This window comes from Cherax quadricarinatus, chromosome 56, assembly GCF_038502225.1.
Source record: "Cherax quadricarinatus isolate ZL_2023a chromosome 56, ASM3850222v1, whole genome shotgun sequence".
Taxonomy (NCBI): domain Eukaryota; kingdom Metazoa; phylum Arthropoda; class Malacostraca; order Decapoda; family Parastacidae; genus Cherax; species Cherax quadricarinatus.
This window is the reverse complement of record NC_091347.1, coordinates 22,291,932-22,316,315: the sequence shown is the minus strand read 5'-3', so window position 1 is coordinate 22,316,315 and position 24,384 is coordinate 22,291,932. Positions and strand designations below refer to the sequence as shown.

Here is a 24,384-nt window from a genome sequence, read left to right as displayed (position 1 = left end):
GTGTGATGGAGTATGGCAGGGGGACTATCCTGTGTGATGGAGTATGGCAGGGGGACTATCCTGTGTGATGGAGTATGGCAGGGGGACTATCCTGTGTGATGGAGTATGGCAGGGGGACTATCCTGTGTGATGGAGTATGGCAGGGGGACTATCCTGTGTGATGGAGTATAGCAGGGGGACTATCCTGTGTGATGGAGTATGGCAGGGGGACTATCCTGTGTGATGGAGTATGGCAGGGGAACTATCCTGTGTGATGGAGTATTGCAGGGGGACTATCCTGTGTGATGGAGTATGGCAGGGGAACTATCCTGTGTGATGGAGTATGGCAGGGGGACTATCCTGTGTGATGGAGTATGGCAGGGGGACTATCCTGTGTGATGGAGTATGGCAGGGGGACTATCCTGTGTGATGGAGTATGGCAGGGGGACTATCCTGTGTGATGGAGTATGGCAGGGGGAATATCCTGTGTGATGGAGTATGGCAGGGGGACTATCCTGTGTGATGGAGTATGGCAGGGGGACTATCCTGTGTGATGGAGTATGGCAGGGGGACTATCCTGTGTGATGGAGTATGGCAGGGGGACTATCCTGTGTGATGGAGTATGGCAGGGGGACTATCCTGTGTGATGGAGTATGGCAGGGGGACTATCCTGTGTGATGGAGTATGGCAGGGGGACTATCCTGTGTGATGGAGTATGGCAGGGGAACTATCCTGTGTGATGGAGTATGGCAGGGGGACTATCCTGTGTGATGGAGTATGGCAGGGGGACTATCCTGTGTGATGGAGTATGGCAGGGGAACTATCCTGTGTGATGGAGTATGGCAGGGGGACTATCCTGTGTGATGGAGTATGGCAGGGGGACTATCCTGTGTGATGGAAAGTAACATCACACTGTGTGGTGAAGCATAACACTAACATCACACTGTGTGGTGAAGCATAACACTAACATCACACTGTGTGGTGAAGCATAACACTAACATCACACTGTGTGGTGAAGCATAACACTAACATCACACTGTGTGGTGAAGCATAACAGTAACATCACACTGTGTGGTGAAGTATAACACTAACATCACACTGTGTGGTGAAGTATAACACTAACATCACACTGTGTGGTGAAGTATAACACTAACATCACACTGTGTGGTGAAGTATAACACTAACATCACACTGTGTTGTGAAGTATAACACTAACATCACACTGTGTGGTGAAGTATAACACTAACATCACACTGTGTGGTGAAGTATAACACTAACATCACACTGTGTGGTGAAGTATAACACTAACATCACACTGTGTGGTGAAGTATAACACTAACATCACACTGTGTGGTGAAGTATAACACTAACATCACACTGTGTGGTGAAGTATAACACTAACATCACACTGTGTGGTGAAGTATAACACTAACATCACACTGTGTGGTGAAGTATAACACTAACATCACACTGTGTGGTGAAGTATAACACTAACATCACACTGTGTGGTGAAGTATAACACTAACATCACACTGTGTGGTGAAGTATAACACTAACATCACACTGTGTGGTGAAGTATAACACTAACATCACACTGTGTGGTGAAGTATAACACTAACATCACACTGTGTGGTGAAGTATAACACTAACATCACACTGTGTGGTGAAGTATAACACTAACATCACACTGTGTGGTGAAGTATAACACTAACATCACACTGTGTGGTGAAGTATAACACTAACATCACACTGTGTGGTGAAGTATAACATTAACATCACACTGTGTGGTGAAGTATAACACTAACATCACACTGTGTGGTGAAGTATAACATTAACATCACACAGTGTGGTGAAGCATAACACTAACATCACACTGTGTGGTGAAGCATAACACTAACATCACACTGTGTGGTGAAGTATAACACTAACATCACACTGTGATGGACGACATTTTAACAATGTCACTTACATCATAACACTAAATAGAATCAAGTAACATTTAACATACACTTGAAAGTAACAATTCATGAGCCTCGTATATTTGTAAATATAATTCTAACATACAGTGTTGTACAGAAGACTGCGTCCTATTACTCTCATCAGATCCTCTATTTAATGTTAATGTAAATAACGGATTTAACCTTATTCCTAATATATCTTTTTATTATAACTTTTTTCATGCAGTTGTTACCTGTTTTAAATTTTAATAATGAGATATTTCAAGGACCCCAATGGCAGTAAGTCACTTTGTCTGGCCTTTTTTTTAGTTATCTTAGGTAATTTACACATATGTTGCTGTGTATAATAACTATATTTATGTGTACCTATACCTTACTAACTTACTTAAGGATAACTTAGAATTATTCACAGTTTTTCTTGGTGTTCAGTGTCTGTCTTGCTGGTTGGTTGGTTATTTAGATATGAAGCCTATCGACTACACTATGGCCATTAGGGCTGGTTGGTTGGTTAATGGGGTTTAAACCCAATCAACTACACTAGGGCCATTAAGGCTGGTTGGTTGGTTAATGGGGTTTAAAGCCAATCGACTACACTAGGGCCATTAAGGCTGGTTGGTTGGTTAATGGGGTTTAAAGCCAATCGACTACACTAGGGCCATTAAGGCTGGTTGGTTGGTTAATGGGGTTTAAAGCCAATCGACTACACTAGGGCCATTAAGGCTGGTTGGTTGGTTAATGGGGTTTAAAGCCAATCGACTACACTAGGGCCATCAAGACTGGTTGGTTGGTTAATGGGGTTTAAAGCCAATCGACTACACTAGGGCCATTAAGGCTCGTTGGTTGGTTAATGGGGTTTAAAGCCAATCGACTACACTAGGGCCATTAAGGCTGGATGGTTGGTTAATGGGGTTTAAAGCCAATCGACTACACTAGGGCTATTAAGGCTGGTTGGTTGGTTAATGGGGTTTAAATCCAATCGACTACACTAGGGCCATTAAGGCTGGTTGGTTGGTTAATGGGGTTTAAAGCCAATCGACTACACTAGGGCCATTAAGGCTGGTTGGTTAATGGGGTTTAAAGCCAATCGACTACACTAGGGCCATTAAGGCTGGTTGGTTGGTTAATGGGGTTTAAAGCCAATCGACTACACTAGGGCCATCAAGACTGGTTGGTTGGTTAATGGGGTTTAAAGCCAATCGACTACACTAGGGCCATTAAGGCTGGTTGGTTGGTTAATGGGGTTTAAAGCCAATCGACTACACTAGGGCCATTAAGGCTGGATGGTTGGTTAATGGGGTTTAAAGCCAATCGACTACACTAGGGCTATTAAGGCTGGTTGGTTGGTTAATGGGGTTTAAATCCAATCGACTACACTAGGGCCATTAAGGCTGGTTGGTTAATGGGGTTTAAAGCCAATCGACTACACTAGGGCCATTAAGGCTGGTTGGTTAATGGGGTTTAAAGCCAATCGACTACACTACACCACATAACTGTTGCACAGTTAGATAGGAAAATTTCAAACCCTAAAACAATACACTAAAATAGTTTCCCCAATATATACACTGAGACATACACCACCATACACCACTCGATGTATACACTGAGACATACACCACCATACACCACTCGATGTATACACTGAGAGACATACACCACCATACACCACTCGATGTATACACTGAGAGACATACACCACCATACACCACTCGATGTATACACTGAGACATACACCACCATACACCACTTGATGTATACACTGAGACATACACCACCATACACCACTCGATGAATACACTGAGAGACATACACCACCATACACCACTCGATGTATACACTGAGAGACATACACCACCATACACCACTCGATGTATACACTGAGAGACATACACCACCATACACCACTCGATGTATACACTGAGACATACACCACCATACACCACTTGATGTATACACTGAGACATACACCACCATACACCACTTGATGAATACACTGAGAGACATACACCACCATACACCACTCGATGTATACACTGAGAGACATACACCACCATACACCACTCGATGTATACACTGAGAGACATACACCACCATACACCACTTGATGAATACACTGAGAGACATACACCACCATACACCACTCGATGTATACACTGAGAGACATACACCACCATACACCACTTGATGAATACACTGAGAGACATACACCACCATACACCACTCGATGAATACACTGAGAGACATACACCACCATACACCACTCGATGTATACACTGAGAGACATACACCACCATACACCACTATACACCACCATACACCACCATACACCACTATACACCACCATACACCACCATACACCACTATACACCACCATACACCACCATACACCACTCGATGTATACAAACTCTGATAATCCAATCTTATTCTTTATTTTTTGAATATAAACCAAATTAAAAGAATATTTAAAGTTGTATATCAATAAACGGATAAATAATCGAGAGATGTGACATCCCACGTTATCCCAGAGTTCAGGAAGAAAATCCCAGGGTATTACTAGGATTAACTATACACAGTTACAGAACAAGGTAGTTAATTGCGTTTTCTATTTTTGTATGTGTATATAAATCTTGATATATTTTTCCATGCTTGAATTTCTATGTTAACTAGTTAGTGGTGATGACCTGACGACTGGTTAGTGGTGATGACCTGACGACTGGTTAGTGGTGATGACCTGACGACTGGTTAGTGGTGATGACCTGACGACTGGTTAGTGGTGATGACCTGACGACTGGTTAGTGGTGATGACCTGACGACTGGTTAGTGGTGATGACCTGACGACTGGTTAGTGGTGATGACCTGATGACTGGTTAGTGGTGATGACCTGACGACTGGTAGGTGGTGATGACCTGATGACTGGTTAGTGGTGATGACCTGATGGTTAGTGGTGATGACTGACGTTAGGGGTGATGACCTGATGTGGTGATGACCTGACGACTGGTTAGTGGTGATGACCTGACGACTGGTTAGTGGTGATGACCTGACGACTGGTTAGTGGTGATGACTGACGACTGGTAGTGGTGATGACCTGACGACTGGTTAGTGGTGATGACCTGACGTGGTTAGTGGTGATGACCTGACGACTGGTTAGTGGTGATGACCTGACGACTGGTTAGTGGTGATGACTGATGACTGGTAGTGGTGATGACCTGACGACTGGTTAGTGGTGAGACCTGACGTGAGTGATGACCTGACGACTGGTTAGGGGTGATGACCTGACGACTGGTTAGTGGTGATGACTGACGTTAGGTGGTGATGACCTGATGATGGTTAGTGGTGATGACCTGACGACTGGTTAGTGGTGATGACCTGACGACTGGCTAGTGGTGATGACCTGATGACTGGTTAGTGGTGATGACTGGTTAGTGGTGATGACGATGACCTGACGACTGGTTAGTGGTGATGACCTGACGACTGGTTAGTGGTGATGACCTGACGACTGGTTAGTGGTGATGACCTGACGACTGGTTAGTGGTGATGACCTGACGACTGGTTAGTGGTGATGACCTGACGACTGGTTAGTGGTGATGACCTGACGACTGGTTAGTGGTGATGACCTGACGAGTGGTGATGACCTGACGACTTAGTGGTGATGACCTGACGACTGGTTAGTGGTGATGACCTGACGACTGGTTAGTGGTGATGACCTGACGACTGGTTAGTGGTGATGACCTGACGACTGGTTAGTGGTGATGACCTGACGACTGGTTAGTGGTGATGACCTGACGACTGGTTAGTGGTGATGACTTGACGACTGGCTAGTGGTGATGACCTGACAACTGGTTAGTGGTGATGACTACTGGTTAGTGATGTTGACCTGACAACTGGTTAGTGGTGATGACCTGACGACTGGTTAGTGGTGATGACCTGACCTGACCTGACTACTGGTTACTGGTTAGTGGTGATGACCTGACGGTTAGTGGTGATGACTGGTTAGTGGTGATGACCTGACGACTGGTTAGTGATGACCTGACGACTGGTTAGTGATGATGACCTGACAACTGGTTAGTGGTGATGACCTGACGACTGGTTAGTGGTGATGACCTGACAACTGGTTAGTGGTGATGACCTGACTACTGGTTAGTGGTGATGACCTGACGACTGGTTAGTGATGACCTAACGACTGGTTAGTGGTGATGACCTGACGACTGGTTAGTGGTGATGACCTGACAACTGGTTAGTGGTGATGACCTGACTACTGGTTAGTGGTGATGACCTGACGACTGGTGATGACTGACTACTGGTTAGTGATGATGACCTGACGACTGGTTAGTGGTGATGACCTGACTGACTGGTTAGTGGTGATGACCTGACGACTGGTTAGTGGCATGACCTGACTGGTTAGTGGTGATGACCTGACAATTGAGTGGTGATGACCTGACTGGTTAGTGGTGATGACCTGACTGGTTAGTGGTGATGACTACTGGTTAGACTGGTTAGTGGTGATGACCTGACGACTGGTTAGTGGTGATGACCTGACGACTGGTTAGTGGTGATGACCTGACGACTGGTTAGTGGTGATGACCTGACGACTGGTTAGTGGTGATGACCTGACAACTGGTTAGTGGTGATGACCTGACGACTGGTTAGTGGTGATGACCTGACGACTGGTTAGTGGTGATGACCTGACGACTGGTTAGTGGTGATGACCTGACTACTGGTTAGTGGTGATGACCTGACAACTGGTTAGTGGTGATGACCTGACTACTGGTTAGTGATGATGACCTGACGACTGGTTAGTGATGACCTGACGACTGGTTAGTGGTGATGACCTGACTGCTGGTTAGTGGTGATGACCTGACGACTGGTTAGTGATGACCTGACGACTGGTTAGTGGTGATGACCTGACGACTGGTTAGTGGTGATGACCTGACAACTGGTTAGTGGTGATGAATTGACGACTGGTTAGTGGTGATGACCTGACGACTGGTTAGTGGTGATGACCTGACGACTGGTTAGTGGTGATGACCTGACGACTGGTTAGTGGTGATGACCTGACAATTGGTTAGTGGTGATGACCTGACTACTGGTTAGTGATGATGACCTGACGACTGGTTAGTGATGACCTGACGACTGGTTAGTGATGATGACCTGACGACTGGTTAGTGGTGATGACCTGACTACTGGTTAGTGGTGATGACCTGACTACTGGTTAGTGGCGATGACCTGACGACTAGTCAGCAGTCATCACCTGACGACTAGTCAGTAGTCGTCACCTGACGACTAGTCAGTAGTCATCACCTGACGACTTAACGAGGTTGTTACGCAGGGTGGAAATTTAACAAGACATACAAGAGGCTCCAACACCTAAACAAACTCTTGATACAACATACGTCAGGTCCATCTTAGAGTACGCAGCACCAGTGTGGAACCTTTCCCAAGAAAAGAATGTTTAGAAGCTGGAGAAGTGCAGAAATATGCTACGAGGCAGGAGCTACGAGGCTACGAAGCAGGAGCTACGAGGCAGGAGCTACGAGGCTACGAAGCAGGAGCTACGAGGCTACGAAGCAGGAGCTACGAGGCAGGAGCTACGAGGCTACGAAGCAGGAGCTACGAGGCTACGAAGCAGGAGCTACGAGGCTACGAAGCAGGAGCTACGAGGTTACGAAGCAGGAGCTACGAGGCTACGAAGCAGGAGCTACGAGGCTACGAGGCAGGAGCTACGAGGTTACGAAGCAGGAGCTACGAGGTTACGAAGCAGGAGCTACGAGGCTACGAGGCAGGAGCTACGAGGTTACGAAGCAGGAGCTACGAGGCTACGAAGCAGGAGCTACGAGGCTACGAGGCAGGAGCTACGAGGTTACGAAGCAGGAGCTACGAGGCTACGAAGCAGGAGCTACGAGGCTACGAAGCAGGAGCTACGAGGTTACGAAGCAGGAGCTACGAGGTTACGAAGCAGGAGCTACGAGGCTACGAGGCAGGAGCTACGAGGCAGGAGCTACGAGGCAGGAGCAACGAGGCAGGAGCTACGAGGCAGGAGCTACGAGGCAGGAGATACGAGGCAGGAGCTACGAGGTTACGAAGCAGGAGCTACGAGGTTACGATGCAGGAGCTACGAGGTTACGAAGCAGGAGCTACGAGGGTACGAGGCAGGAGCTACGAGGTTACGAAGCAGGAGCTACGAGGTTACGAAGCAGGAGCTACGAGGCTACGAGGCAGGAGCTACGAGGTTACGAAGCAGGAGCTACGAGGTTACGAAGCAGGAGCTACGAGGCTACGAGGCAGGAGCTACTAGGTTACGAAGCAGGAGCTACGAGGCTACGAAGCAGCTACGAGGTTACGAAGCAGGAGCTACGAGGTTACGAAGCAGGAGCTACGAGGCTACGAGGCAGGAGCTACGAGGCAGGAGCTACGAGGCAGGAGCTACGAGGCAGGAGCTACGAGGCAGGAGCTACGAGGCAGGAGCTACGAGGCAGGAGCTACGAGGCAGGAGCTACGAGGAAAGGCTAAGAGAATTTAATGTAACGACACTGGAGGGCAACAAAACCAGAAAAGACAGGATGAGAACGTATAAAATATTCAGAGAAATTGAGGGTAAAAAGAGACAGCATCTTAGAGAGGCGAGAAACAGGTACTCGGGGGCACAGTTGGAAATTAAAGACACAGATGATCCACAGGAATGTCAAGAAGTATTTCTTCAGTCTAATGATGGTCAGGAAGTGGAATGATCTCGATGACGAAGCGGTGGAGGCAGGCTTCATACACAGTTTGAAGATCAGGCATGATAGGGACCACGAGGCTAAGTGGGAGCAAATCTGGCAAGCAGCAAGTTGAGGGCCGGGGACCAGGAGCTAAGACCCGACTCCCACAACTACATATAGGTGAGTACACACATGCACCCATCCAGCCAGGAGTCACAGAACGTGAGAATTACCTGCCCAACCTCCCCCTCCCTATTCCCCCTTCCCCCAGCCCGTCCCCCCGTCCTACATACACAAAAAAAAAAAAATTAGTCACGAGTTCAAAAACCAGAGATAACACAAGACAAAAGCGTGTTTAAAAACCCAAATAGAGATAAGACACTTGATGGCTCCTGAGAGTGAGAATAGACCTCAGGTAGAGTCCTTAATTAATCACAGGTGTCCTCTGTAAAACTCACCTGAGTTTTTATCATATACATCGTATTAAAGTGACCAATCAATGTACGAGAAGCAAAAATTATATACATTAATATTTATGATTTGTATACTTTTATAAGGGGTGTATGTTATGAAGCAATATATCAATTTTTATGCATCTTTTTTTTGTATATTTTGAGAATAAACAAACACGTCAGAGCTTCTATTTGTTCCCATCTCTTGAAATTTTGGCGAAGCAGCAAATTAAAAAGATTCGAAATAATGGTAAACTAAAGTTTGGCCGCCACCTGACTCAGTCATTGTAGGTACAAGCATTGTAGTCGCTGCTACCACCACCTGACTCACTGTAGGTACAAGCATTGTAGTCGCTGCTACCACCACCTGACTCACTGTAGGTACAAGCATTGTAGTCGCTGCTACCACCACCTGACTCACTGTAGGTACAAGCATTGTAGTCGCTGCTACCACCACCTGACTCAGTCATTGTAGGTACAAGCATTGTAGCCACTGCTACCACCACCTGACTCACTGTAGGTACAAGCATTGTAGTCGCTGCTACCACCACCTGACTCACTGTAGGTACAAGCAGTGTAGTCGCTGCTACCACCATCTGACTCAGTCTTGAACAATGTTCCAGACTAGGGACTGACCACCATATAACTACGTCTGCAAGGGTGATGAACTGATCACTTGGTCTTTACATCTCTACTGCTTCTGTTGCCTCCTCTGTACCCGGCTGAAGAAACCTACTGTGTAGGCGAAACCTTTCGGAATAAAGTTACCTAACTGTTGCACATATGTCTTCCTTATAAACTTGTCGGTACTGTATACCATTATCATAATCACTGCACATTATTAAGCTTGGTCTCGTCATCCAGCTGGTCAAGGCAGTGGACAAGAATCACCCAACATTCAAATACCCGTTAGGAAAGCTTCCCAGGCTGAGGCCACGGCTAAGGAAATTATATTTTTGGATCCATTAATTCGACAGCTTATGGTTGAATGATTTACAGATGGCAGTGAATGAGGTGATTTCAGTCCCCCAGCATTCGCTCAACAATGTTTACAAGGGTTTCATGGCAGACATAAGACACTAGTGGATCATCCACTGCAAAGTTACTTGTAACTAGGCTCCAATATGTTAAACTGCATTTCCTCCACTCCTGTTTGTGACGTTTTCCCGACACCCAGTCTGAGGTGAGTGCCGAGCATGGAGAAAGATTCCTTCAAGGTGTTAAAGCATTGGAACCGCATTACAAAGGTAAATGAAATCCTGCAATGCTTGCTGATTTCTAGTGGATGTTGCAACGAGTCCAGCCGACCACGACTCGTACAACACAGCCTGACTGAACTACGGTTGTGCTGTTTACTGATGTTGAGATACTGATTCTTTGATCAACGTTGAGGGGAAAAATATATGTATTTTTGTAAATGAAAGATATGTTTCTCTTGTTGGGAATTAAAGATACTTTTATATTCTTGGGGCTGAAAGATTTAGTTCATCACAAATGTCAGGTTTTTGTCGTGATTATTTTGTGTGATTCTCTTGCCAATAATTAATATGAGGGAGAGTAGGGAAGGGTGGAGGCGGAGTGAGAGGGTTAAAGAAGGTAAGAGACAGTGGGAGTGAAGGGAGGGAGCTTAGGAGAGGAAGGGAGAGTGAGTGAAGGAGGGAAGGGAAAGTAAGAGAGTAAAAACAGAAAAAGTCAGGAAGAGAGAAAGAGAGGTATTTACGAGAGAGACCAGGAAAAAGGGGAAGAGATTAGATTTTGGTTTAATCTCCTGGACTCTTGAAGGTGTCTCGAAGATGTAAGAGTCGAACTCTAGCTCCTGGACTAGCCTCTTCGCTATCGATCGACTGACATGGCTTCGCGCTCTCACGAATTAACACTTGGATGCGACTTAAATCTTCCTCACTACACAAAATACTGACTCCCGTCTTGTATCTGTTTCTAGTTGTCCTGCAAATAAATCTTGAAGCAAACTTTCATCTCTGTCGAAACCAACAAAAGCCAGAAGCAGAGTGAACTCATGTAATTGTAAATCAAATTCTGTTGTCTTAAGCATGTCCGTAATGTGTCTTCAATGTCTAGTCATGTCATCACTCTTCTTTGAACAGAGTTATCACTAAGAGGAATAACTTTAATAATTTGTTCACATGACGTGTAAAACTGTGCGCAAAACCTCACTGCTGGTAGAATAACCTCTTTGAGTGTTCGTGACTTAGATTTTATCAAATAGATTTTGTAAAGCAAACACTCCCTTGGTTCTGATGCTGCTCCTCTGCCGCCCACCTACCGCCCCCTTTTTCTCAAGCCTCCCACCCCGGATAGTTTCAGCGCCCCCAGGGGGGCGGTACCGCCCACTTTGGGAATAAACCATACCCCCGGCCGGGATTGAACCCGCGGTCATAGAGTCTCAAAACTCCAGCCCGTCGCGCTAGCCACTAGACCAGCTAGCCACAATAAGATTCATCCAACTAGGTATATTTCTACACCATAGGAAAGTTAGCACAGGCACCTCTGTGACCACAAATGCAAGTTTTTACAGACGAATCTCCAGCTAGCGTGGCCGTGACGAACTCTAGCTCAAGTCCCTTCACTGCCGTCAACATGACTTAAGAAATCGTAATGACACGATTGCAAATAAACCATACCCCCGGCCGGGATTGAACCCTAGTTGGATGAATATTATTGTGGCTAGCTGGTCTAGTGGCTAGCGCGACGGGCTGGAGTTTTGAGACTCTATGACTGCGGGTTCAATCCCGGCCGGGGGTATGGTTTATTTGCAATCGTGTCATTACGATTTCTTAAGTCACTTTGGGAATCACTGTCCTAAAGTAACCTTGAGAATATTACACTTACTATAGCACAAATTATATTTAAAGTGAGATATTTGTGGAGGGTGAGGCAGAGGCCTCGCGTTCCCGGCTCTGAGATTACTTGAAATTACTTTAATTTGCAAAGAAAATAATGGGCTGAGGAATTAATGTAAATGTTAAATAGGTGAGGGATGGGGAATGGGGAGGGTAGGAGTTGTAATGGGAGGCGGGGGTAGTTGTGGTGGGGGAGGGAACGGAACAATTGAAAATGGTGAGGGTGGTGATGAATGGCTGGTGGGGATGGGGGTGGTGGAGGGAGGGTGGGGATGGGGGTGGTGGAGGAAGGGTGGGGATGGGGTGCTGGCGGAGGGAGGTTGGAGATAGGGGTGGTGATGAATGGGGTTGTAAGGTGGGCTGATTGAGGATGGTGGTGATGGAAGGTGGGGGCACACCCACACCCCCACACACTCACAGGGTGGGGGCACACCCACACCCCCACACACTCACGGGGTGGGGGCACACCCACACCCCCCACACACTCACGGGGTGGGGGCACACCCACACCCCCACACTCACAGGGTGGGGGCACACCCACACCTCCCCCACACTCACAAAAGACACCCACCTCCCTCCATGAATTTAAATTGAATTTAGACAATGTAAGCAAGCGAATAACCGCGGTATATGAAAGCAGAGTTATCCTGTTGCCTCTCATTCTGATCCTACTATTGCTACTGATTCTTCTGCTTCTCTATCTTTTTCTTCTCTTGTTTCTTGTTCTTCTTTCTTATGACTTTCATAGGGTAGCAGCACACTGCTGATGTACCTATTTTCCTAAATAAAAATGTTAACATACGTCTTATAAGTGACGTTGGAACATGTATTTATATACAACTTATACACACCATATTATGCAGATCATTTCGAGTAACTTAGATAATTTTACCCCTCAGGATGCGACCCACACCAGTCGGCTAACACCCAGGTACCTACTTGATGCTAGGTGAACAAGGACATCAGGTGTCTTAAGGAAACATGCCCAGTATTTTCACCCGTACCGTGGATCGAACCACGTACCTCAGTGTGTGAGCTGAGTGCTACGGGACTAGATATACTCCTACCACTGCACCTGCTAACTGGCCTCTCCGTGACCTCACGCCTTCACCTGACTCTCACCTGGCTCGCATTCTCCACTATATATAGTCAGCTTTCTCATTCTACTGTATAATTCTAATCAGAGATAGCTGATTACCTATTTCGTGGAGCCCCGGGTCCTCATTATATCTGGCTGCCCACCCACCACAGCGGTGTTTACCTGCTTTTATCAAGTCACAGACACAACCTGTTCACCCATCAGTAAAAATGGGTGTTAGGTGACTGGTGTGGGTCGCATCCTGGGACAAAATTGACCTAATTTTCCCGAAATGCTCTGCATAACAAGGGGCTTTCTATATAACAGTGTCATTGATGTCAGCTAGGACTCTATACCTTGTACATGTACTTGTAGAAATAAATACATTATTAATTATTATCTGTTTTTGACTTGATGAAGTCCACTGTGTGGGTGAAACCTAGTCAATAAAGAAACACATTATACTGCATTTCTCTATTTTTTCCATCGTGACCCAAATTGACTGACACATGTACAGTGTCGTACTGCATGACCGAAATGTGTCCGATAAAGTTATCCTAGTGTATTTAGTTGTGTCCCTTCATCCATTTTTTTTTTTTTTTTTTTTTTTATTCGCCGGTATTCTCCCGGCCCGGGTCTTTTCCAAGTAGTGGTGACCCGGCCTTGGCTCCCTATCTGGGGAGTGTCTCGAGACTTAAGTCTCCCATGGGAGGAGGTACAAGTACCCCCTCATCTTTGGGACCAAGTGTCCCCAGGCCTAGCCACATTCCCCGCCCTCACGGGGCTCGTAGGGAGAAGCTAGGCCTCTGGTCTGCCATCTACCCCGCCTCAAAGGGGCTCGTGGGGATGGCAGTCTTATGAGCTGCAGATGATAGCAAGCTCAGGCCTCCATCCATATTTATCATACGAGTGTATGTGGGGATGAATATAGAAAATGGCCACAGGTATGTGTCTAAAAATACACTTTGTGGAACATTGATTAATAAGAAACATGTGCAACATCTGGGTGTATTTTTATTATCATAATGAATATACTCATGTGTTGGACGAGTGTTATTTATCAACTTGTGTAGTGTATGATGTATGTGTGTGTGTGTGTGTGTGTGTGTGTGTGTGTGTGTGTGTGTGTGTGTGTGTGTGTGTGTGTGTGTGTGTGTGTGTGTGTGTGTGTGTGTGTGTGTGTGTGTGTGCGTGTGTGTGTGTGTGTTAAAAACCACATACAGCAAGACGATACTTTTTTTTATCATATTATAAATGCTATACAATACCAACAAGTATATGAAACACATGCAACACAAGGTATATTTACTGACGATTCCTTGTGTTGCACGTCTCCGTACCTTTGTATAAGTTGTAGTAGCAATTTTTCTTTGGTACTAGGTAAAGTCTCACGCAGGTAAAACATAGACCTAATAAAGATCCCCTTTTTAAGAATGTCTTCTTAAGTATGTAAATTATAAACTGTATCAAGATAGGAAGGAGCTTGGGCGAGGCTGCTGGCGTGAGGACGGCCCAGGCTGATGCAGATTCATCTCCCCTGAATCTAATGAAGGTTTTCTTAGCCTAGCGAACACAGTCTGGCAATCCACAGAGTTAACACATCTCCGCTGAACTTAATGAAGGGTTTTCTTAGCCTAGCGAACACAGTCTGGCAATCCACAGAGTTAACACATCTCCGCTGAACTTAATGAAGGTTTTTCTTAGCCTAGCGAACACAGTCTGGCAATCCAGAGTTAACACATCTCCGCTGAACTTAATGAAGGTTTTTCTTAGCCTAGCGAACACAGTCTGGCAATCCACAGAGTTAACACATCTCCGCTGAACTTAATGAAGGTTTTTCTTAGCCTAGCGAACACAGTCTGGCAATCCACAGAGTTAACACATCTCCGCTGAACTTAATGAAGGGTTTTCTTAGCCTAGCGAACACAGTCTGGCAATCCACAGAGTTAACACATCTCCGCTGAACTTAATGAAGGGTTTTCTTAGCCTAGCGAACACAGTCTGGCAATCCACAGAGTTAACACATCTCCGCTGAACTTAATGAAGGGTTTTCTTAGCCTAGTGAACAGTGTGACAATCCATGCCACACTGTCTGTACCATGGAGGAAGTTATGGCCCGTTTGATGTACAGACGGGCCAAAACTTCATGAATACTAACAAAGAATGCAATTAAAAAGAATTTTATATTTTGATTTTGTTCGCTAATGATTTTTTTTTCCAGAAATGCCCAAGAGAGGCATTGACCCCCTGGGGCCTCATGTCACAGCCAATGATTCAGTGTTTTCTTCATCTGGGGGTGAACACACAGGTGTGTTCTGCTTGTTTGGGGTGTTGAACAAGTGTTGAGGAGCACACACACACGCACACACACACATACACACACACACATACACATGAAATCTATACATAGCTTTAAGAGGAGGTTCGATAAAGCTCATGGAGAAGGGAGAGAAGGGGGCCTAGTAGCGAGCAGCGTAGAGGCAGGGCCAAGAGCTATGAATCGACCCCTGCAACCACAACTAGGTAAGTACACACACACACACACACACACACACACACAGGGAGGTAGTGCAAGAAAGGTATAAAATACCGACAATATGAAAGTTAAGACACATGTGCAACATCTACAATAAAGATATCCAGATGTTGCACATGTGTCTTAACTTTCACAGGGAGGTAGGGAGGGACTACGCCAGGGTCCACAGTTACTCAAATCCGGTGGTAGAGGTGTAATTTCTGTGAGCAGTCGAGTGTAACACACAGGTGTGTGAGTTGCGTAGGTTGTGTACCACACTGCTGCACTCTCCCCCGGGGATACTTGCTGGAATACCAACCACTGGAATCAGATGTGACAGGTGGCTTGGACCAGCTGGATCAGCGGAAGACAGGTAATTCGAACCAGGTGGTACGAAGTCAGGTGGAAAAAGAGTACAGTTGGAGTTCGGCCATGTGAAACGGGAAGACAGGTGGAAGGTGGGGGAAGACAGATGGAAGGTGAGTGGAGAGGTTCAGTTGGAGGTGGACGGGGACGGGGACGGGGGACAGGTAACGCTGAACCCCGGGGCGGACGGACCGTGTCCTGCTGAACGTGTAACGAGTGGAATTTGTGGAGGTCACAACGTGGAAGGGAGGGAGGACGGAGTATTTAAGGCTTCTACTAGCAGCTGACTCCCTTATAGTAGGAACAACCCTTCACACACATACACTCACACACACACACCCACAACACACACACACACACACACACACACATACATACACACACACACACACACACACACACACACACATACACACACACACACACACACACACACACACACACACACACACACACACACACACACACACACACACACACACACACACACACACACACACACAAACACACACACACACACACACACACACACACACACACACACACACACAAAGACAGGATGCTCCAGAGATGGGACACAGAAACAAGAGGTCACAATTGGAAGTTGAAGACTCAGACGAGTCACAGGGATGTTAGGAAGTATTTCTTCAGTCATAGAGTTGTCAGGAAGTGGAATAGTCTAGCAAGTGATGTAGTGGAGGCAGGAACCATACATAGCTTTAAGACGAGATATGACAAAGATCAGGGAGCAGAGAGAGAGAGAGAGAGAGAGAGGACCTAGTAGCAATCAGTGAAGAGGCGGGGCCAGGAGCTGAGTCTCGACCCCTGCAACCACAATTAGGTGAGTACACACACACATACCAGTAGCGTCATCCACTAACTACACTTGTTGAGTACATGAGTATCATATATGTGGTGGTAGCAGGTTGGTAGAGAGCAGCCATCAACAGGTGTACTGTCCTCCTCGCGTACGAGTGTTAAACGGAAGCCAGATAAATGTTTTGCACTCTGGTATGACTGAGGCTTTTTTTTTTCTTTCTTCCTCGTGAGCACGTAAGATTGCAGGTAAGTCTAACACACTTCTACTTACATTTACTATATAGTTAGCTAACTTTACTATGTGTTTCCTTGGTAGTTCACTCACATATTTACTTTCAGTTGAATAGGCTTGATCTGTGAAGGAGCCGCTTGGGCCATTATCCCAGGAACTATTGTTAGATATTACGGCTGGAGATACCTGCTACTGTGTGTGTATTCACCTGTATGGGGTTGCAAGGGTCGAGTGTGTTGCAGGTGTGTGTGTTGCAGGTGTGTGTGTGTGTGTGTGTGTGTGTGTGTGTATTCACCTATTTGGAGTTGCAAGGGTCATTCTCAGCTCCTGGCTCTACCTCTTGCCTCTTACAGGATTGACTCCCTCCTAGCCTTAAGAGATAAGATAAGATAAGATTTCGTTCGGATTTTTAACCCCGGAGGGTTAGCCACCCAGGATAACCCAAGAAAGTCAGTGCGTCATCGAGGACTGTCTAACTTATTTCCATTGGGGTCCTTAATCTTGTCCCCCAGGATGCGACCCACACCAGTCGACTAACACCCAGGTACCTATTTGCTGCTAGGTGAACAGGACAACAGGTGTAAGGAAACGTGTCGAAATGTTTCCACCCGCCGGGAATCGAACCCGGGCCCTCCGTGTGTAAAGCGGGAGCTTTAGCCACCAGGCCACCGGGCCACAGTCATACCTACTCTTAAAACTACGTATGGAAGCTGCCTCCAGTGCTTGGTTCCGGGTCATTCCACTTCCTGGCGGCCTTCCTCAAGTTTAAGAAATATTTCCACATCTCCGTGACTCATCTATTTCTTTACCTTTTAAGTCTGCCCTCGTGTACCTGTTTCCCGCCTCTGTTATGCATGTTTTTCCAGGAACATTGTCTTGAAGACAATCAGTAGAAGTTCTAATGGTGTCGTTGTCTTTGTACGATGCGGCTTTTATTAGTGGTGGTGGTAGTGGGGGGATTATAATTATAATCATGGGAGAGCGCTACACCCGTAGGATCATACAGCGTATGTGGAGGGGGGATGGAAGGTATTCAGGCTTAATTCAGGGAACTGGAGCACAAATCCAATTCCCTAGATCAAAAGCCCCTCACCAGCGTCAAGGAACCTCCCATGAGGGGGGTAGTGGGGAGGAAATGGGGGGTAGTACTATTACTACTAGTGATGGTGGGGTTAGTGGTGGTGGTGGTAGAGAAGGAAGCTGAAATCAGCACTGTAACCTACAGTTTTTTGCAAGTATGTATCTCCACGTGACGGCACGCTGCCTCTCCTGGTGATGGTGGTAGTGGTGGTGGTGCTGGTAGTGGTGGTGGTCCTGGTAGTGGTGGTGGGCCTGGTAGTGGTGGTGCTGGTAGTGGTATATACAATCATCATTCTCCACTATCTCATTCTGGTTCTCCTACTTTCTAACAGTTCTGGAAACAGAACAGTTATTTCCTGTAGTCTCTGTGGTTATTTCTGCATGTCCTGACTTGCGATGTTCTTGTGAACACTGTCTGTTTGCTCCATCAAATCCTATGTGTTCTCTGGTCCTTCTACCACTGGTTCTTCTACCCCTGGTCCTTCTACCCCTGGTCCTTCTACCCCTGGTTCTTCTACCCCTGGTCCTTCTACCCCTGGTCCTTCTACCCCTGGTTCTTCTACCCCTGGTCCTTCTACACCTTGTTCTTCTACCCCTGGTCCTTCTACCCCTGGTCCTTCTACCCCTGGTCCTTCTACCCCTGGTCCTTCTACCCCTGGTCCTTCTACCCCTGGTTCTTCTACCCCTGGTCCTTCTACCCCTGGTCCTTCTACCCCTGGTTCTTCTACCCCTGGTCCTTCTACCCCTGGTCCTTCTACCCCTGGTTCTTCTACCCCTGGTCCTTCTACCCCTGGTCCTTCTACCCCTGGTTCTTCTACCTCTGGTCCTTCTACCCCTGGTCCTTCTACCCCTGGTCCTTCTACCCCTGGTCCTTCTTCTACCCCTGGTCCTTCTACCCCTGGTTCTTCTTCTACCCCTGGTCCTTCTACCCCTGGTTCTTCTACCCCTGGTCCTTCTACCCCTGGTCCTTCTACCCCTGGTCCTTCTACCCCTGGTCCTTCTACCCCTGGTCCTTCTACCCCTGGTCCTTCTACCCCTGGTTCTTCTACCCCTGGTCCTTCTACCCCTGGTCCTTCTACCCCTGGTCCTTCTACCCCTGGTCCTTCTACCCCTGGTCCTTCTACCCCTGGTGCTTCTACCCCTGGTGCTTCTACCCCTGGTCCGTCTACCCCTGGTCCTTCGACCCCTGGTCCTTCTACCCCTTCTACCCCTGGTCCTGCTACCCCTGGTCCTTCTACCCCTGGTCCTTCTACCCCGTGTCCTTCTACCCCTGGTCCTTCTACCCCTGGTCCTTCTACCCCTGGTCCTTCTACCCCTGGTCCTTCTACCCCTGGTCCTTCTTCTACCCCTGGTCCTTCTACCCCTGGTCCTTCTACCCCTGGTCCTTCTACCCCTGGTCCTTCTACCCCTGGTCCTTCTACCCCTGGTCCTTCTACCCCTGGTCTTCTACCCCTGGTCTACCCCTGGTCCTTCTACCCCTGGTCCTTCTACCCCTGGTCCTACCCCTGGTCTACCCCTGGTCCTTCTACCCCTGGTCCTTAGTCCCCTGGTCCTTCTACCCCTGGTCCTTCTACCCCTGGTCCTTCTACCCCTGGTCCTTCTACCCCTGGTCCTTCTACCCCTGGTCCTTCTACCCCTGGTCCTTCTACCCCTGGTCCTTCTACCCCTGGTGCTTCTACCCCTGGTCCTTCTACCCCTGGTCCTTCTACCCCTGGTCCTTCTACCCCTGGTTCCTTCTACCCCTGGTCCTTCTACCCCTGGTTCTTCTACCCTTGGTCCTTCTACCCCTGGTTCTTCTACCCCTGGTCCTTCTACCCCTGGTCCTTCTACCCCTGGTCCTTCTACCCCTGGTCCTTCTACCCCTGGTCCTTCTACCCCTGGTTTCTACCCCTGGTCTTCTACCCCTGGTCCTTCTACCCCTGGTCCTTGGTCCTTCTACCCCTTGTCCTTCTACCCCTGGTCCTTCTACCCCTGGTCCTTCTACCCCTGGTCCTTCTACCCCTGGTCCTTCTACCCCTGGTCCTTCTACCCCTGGTTCTTCTACCCCTGGTCCTTCTACCCCTGGTCCTTCTACCCCTGGTCCTTCTACCCCTGGTCCTTCTACCCCTGGTTCTTCTACCCCTGGTCCTTCTACCCCTGGTCCTTCTACCCCTGGTCCTACCCCTCCTTCTACCCCTGGTCCTTCTACCCCTGGTCCTTCTACCCCTGGTCCTTCTACCCCTGGTACTTCTACCCCTGGTCCTTCTACCCCTGGTCCTTCTACCCCTGGTTCTTCTACCCCTGGTTCTTCTTCCCCTGGTCCTTCTACCCCTGGTCTTCCTACCCCTGGTTCTTCTACCCCTGGTCCTTCTACCCCTGGTCCTTCTACCCCTGGTCCTTCTACCCCTGGTCCTTCTACCCCTGGTCCTTCTACCCCTGGTTCTTCTACCCCTGGTTCTACCCCTGGTCCTTCTACCCCTGGTCCTTCTACCCCTGGTCCTTCTACCCCTGGTCCTTCTACCTCTGGTCCTTCTACCCCTGGTCCTTCTACCCCTGGTCCTTCTACCCCTGGTCCTTCTACCCCTGGTCCTTCTACCCCTGGTTCTTCTACCCCTGGTCCTTCTACCCCTGGTCCTTCTACCCCTGGTTCTTCTACCCCTGGTTCTTCTACCCCTGGTCCTTCTACCCCTGGTCCTTCTACCCCTGGTTCTTCTACCCCTGGTCCTTCTGCCCCTGGTCCTTCTACCCCTGGTCCTTCTACCCCTGGTCCTTCTACCCCTGGTCCTTCTACCCCTGGTTCTTCTACCCCTGGTCCTTCTACCCCTGGTCCTTCTACCCCTGGTCCTTCTACCCCTGGTCCTTCTACCCCTGGTCCTTCTACCCCTGGTTCTTCTACCCCTGGTCCTTCTACCCCTGGTCCTTCTACCCCTGGTCCCCTGGTCCTTCTACCCCTGGTCTTCTGCCCCTGGTTTCTACCCCTGGTCCTTCTACCCCTGGTCCCCTGGTTTCTTGGTTCTTCTACCCCTGGTTCTTCTACCCCTGGTCCTTCTACCCCTGGTTCTTCTACCCCTGGTCCTTCTACCCCTGGTCCTTCTACCCCTGGTCCTTCTACCCCTGGTCCTTCTACCCCTGGTCCTTCTACCCCTGGTTCTTCTACCCCTGGTCCTTCTACCCCTGGTCCTTCTACCCCTGGTTCTTCTACCCCTGGTCCTTCTACCCCCTTCTACCCCTGGTTCTTCTACCCCTGGTCCTTCTACCCCTGGTCCTTCTACCCCTGGTTCTTCTACCCCTTCTACCCCTGGTCCTTCTACCCCTGGTCTTCTACCCCTGGTCCTTCTACCCCTCTTCTACCCCTGGTCCTTCTACCCCTGGTCCTTCTACCCCTGGTCCTTCTACCCCTGGTCTTCTACCCCTGGTCCTTCTACCCCTGGTCCTTCTACCCCTGGTCCTTCTACCCCTGGTTCTTCTACCCCTGGTCCTTCTACCCCTGGTCCTTCTACCCCTGGTCCTTCTACCCCCTTCTACCCCCTGGTTCTTCTGCCCCTTCTACCCCTGGTTCTTCTACCCCTGGTCCTTCTACCCCCTTCTACCCCTGGTTCTTCTACCCCTGGTCCTTCTACCCCTGGTCCTTCTACCCCTGGTCCTTCTACCCCTGGTCCTTCTACCCCTGGTCCTTCTACCCCTGGTCCTTCTACCCCTGGTCCTTCTACCCCTGGTCCTTCTACCCCTGGTCCTTCTACCCTTGGTCTTCTACCCCTGGTCCTTCTACCCCTTCTACCCCTGGTCCTTCTACCCCTGGTCCTTCTACCCCTGGTCCTTCTACCCCTTCTACCCCTGGTCCTTCTACCCCTGGTCCTTCTACCCCTGGTCCTTCTACCCCTGGTCCTTCTACCCCTGGTCCTTCTACCCCTGGTCCTTCTACCCCTGGTCCTTCTACCCCTGGTCCTTCTACCCCTGGTCCTTCTACCCCTGGTCCTTCTACCCCTGGTCCTTCTACCCCTGGTCCTTCTACCCCTGGTCCTTCTACCCCTGGTGCTTCTACCCCTGGTCCTTCTACCCCTGGTACTTCTACCCCCTTCTACCCCTGGTCCTTCTACCCCTGGTCCTTCTACCCCTGGTTCTTCTACCCCTGGTCTTCTACCCTTGGTCCTTCTACCCCTGGTCCTTCTACCCCTGGTCCTTCTACCCCTGGTTCTACCCCTGGTCTTCTACCCCCTTCTACCCCTGGTCCTTCTACCCCTGGTCCTTCTACCCCTGGTTCTTCTACCCATGGTCCTTCTACCCCTGGTCCTTCTACCCCTGGTTCTTCTACCCCTGGTCCTTCTACCCCTGGTCCTTCTACCCCTGGTCCTTCTGCCCCTGGTCCTTCTACCCTTGGTCCTTCTACCCCTGGTCCTTCTACCCCTGGTCCTTCTACCCCTGGTCCTTCTACCCCTGGTCCTTCTACCCCTGGTCCTTCTACCCCTGGTCCTTCTACCCCTGGTCCTTCTACCCCTGGTCCTTCTACCCCTGGTCCTTCTACCCCTGGTCCTTCTACCCCTGGTCCTTCTACCCTTGGTCCTTCTACCCCTGGTCCTTCTACCCCTGGTCCTTCTACCCCTGGTCCTTCTACCCCTGGTCCTTCTACCCCTGGTCCTTCTACCCCTGGTCCTTCTACCCCTGGTCCTTCTACCCCTGGTCCTTCTACCCCTGGTCCTTCTACCCCTGGTCCTTCTACCCCTGGTCCTTCTACCCCTGGTCCTTCTACCCCTGGTCCTTCTACCCCTGGTCCTTCTACCCCTGGTCCTTCTACCCCTGGTCCTTCTACCCCTGGTCCTTCTACCCCTGGTCCTTCTACCCCTGGTTCTTCTACCCCTGGTCCTTCTACCCCTGGTCCTTCTACCCCTGGTCCTTCTACCCCTGGTCCTTCTACCCCTGGTCCTTCTACCCCTGGTCCTTCTACCCCTGGTCCTTCTACCCCTGGTCCTTCTACCCCTGGTCCTTCTACCCCTGGTCCTTCTACCCCTGGTCCTTCTACCCCTGGTTCTTCTACCCCTGGTCCTTCTACCCCTGGTCCTTCTACCCCCTTCTACCCCTGGTTCTTCTACCCCTGGTCCTTCTACCCCTGGTCCTTCTACCCCTGGTCCTTCTACCCCTGGTCCTTCTACCCCTGGTCCTGGTCCTTCTACCCCTGGTCCTTCTACCCCTGGTCCTTCTACCCTTGGTCCTTCTACCCCTGGTCCTTCTACCCCTGGTCCTTCTACCCCCTTCTACCCCTGGTCCTTCTACCCCTGGTCCTTCTACCCCTGGTCCTTCTACCCCCTTCTACCCCTGGTCCTTCTACCCCTGGTCCTTCTACCCCTGGTCCTTCTACCCCTGGTCCTTCTACCCCTGGTCCTTCTACCCCTGGTCCTTCTACCCCTGGTCCTTCTACCCCTGGTCCTTCTACCCCTGGTCCTTCTACCCCTGGTCCTTCTACCCCTGGTCCTTCTACCCCTGGTCCTTCTACCCCTGGTCCTTCTACCCCTGGTCCTTCTACCCCTGGTCCTTCTACCCCTGGTCCTTCTACCCTTGGTCCTTCTACCCCTGGTCCTTCTACCCCTGGTCCTTCTACCCCTGGTTCTTCTACCCCTGGTCCTTCTACCCCTGGTCCTTCTACCCCTGGTCCTTCTACCCCTGGTCCTTCTACCCCTGGTCCTTCTACCCCTGGTCCTTCTACCCCTGGTCCTTCTACCCCTGGTTCTTCTACCCCTGGTCCTTCTACCCCTGGTCCTTCTACCCCTGGTTCTTCTACCCCTGGTCCTTCTACCCCTGGTCCTTCTACCCCTGGTCCTTCTACCCCTGGTCCTTCTACCCCTGGTCCTTCTACCCCTGGTCCTTCTACCCCTGGTCCTTCTACCCCTGGTCCTTCTACCCCTGGTTCTTCTACCCCTGGTCCTTCTACCCCTGGTCCTTCTACCCCTGGTCCTTCTACCCCTGGTCCTTCTACCCCTGGTTCTTCTACCCCTGGTCCTTCTACCCCTGGTCCTTCTACCCCTGGTCCTTCTACCCCTGGTCCTTCTACCCCTGGTCCTTCTGCCCCTGGTCCTTCTACCCCTGGTCCTTCTACCCCTGGTCCTTCTACCCCTGGTCCTTCTACCCCTGGTCCTTCTACCCCTGGTCCTTCTACCCCTGGTCCTTCTACCCCTGGTTCTTCTGCCCCTGGTTCTTCTGCCCCTGGTTCTTCTACCCCTGGTTCTTCTACCCCTGGTTCTTCTGCCCCTGGTTCTTCTGCCCCTGGTCCTTCTACCCCTGGTTCTTCTGCCCCTGGTTCTTCTGCCCCTGGTTCTTCTGCCCCTGGTCCTTCTACCCCTGGTTCTTCTGCCCCTGGTTCTTCTGCCCCTGGTTCTT

General features: G+C 49.4%; 1 protein-coding gene across 2 annotated transcripts in view; it reads right to left on the bottom strand.

Annotated features, from left to right (window-relative positions):
• CCAP (Crustacean cardioactive peptide) overlaps positions 1-24,384 on the bottom strand; it is a 159,008-nt gene that overhangs the window by 72,353 nt on the left and 62,271 nt on the right. Inside the window, exon 1 of one of the 2 annotated variants that reach the window (XM_070097206.1) lies at positions 7,326-7,351. The exons of the other annotated variant lie outside the window; for it this stretch is intronic. Coding sequence (XP_069953307.1) covers positions 7,326-7,336 — 11 coding nt within the window. The 5' untranslated portion in view covers positions 7,337-7,351. Of the gene's footprint in view, positions 1-7,325; positions 7,352-24,384 lie in introns of those variants that run through there. 2 annotated transcript variants of the gene reach the window in all.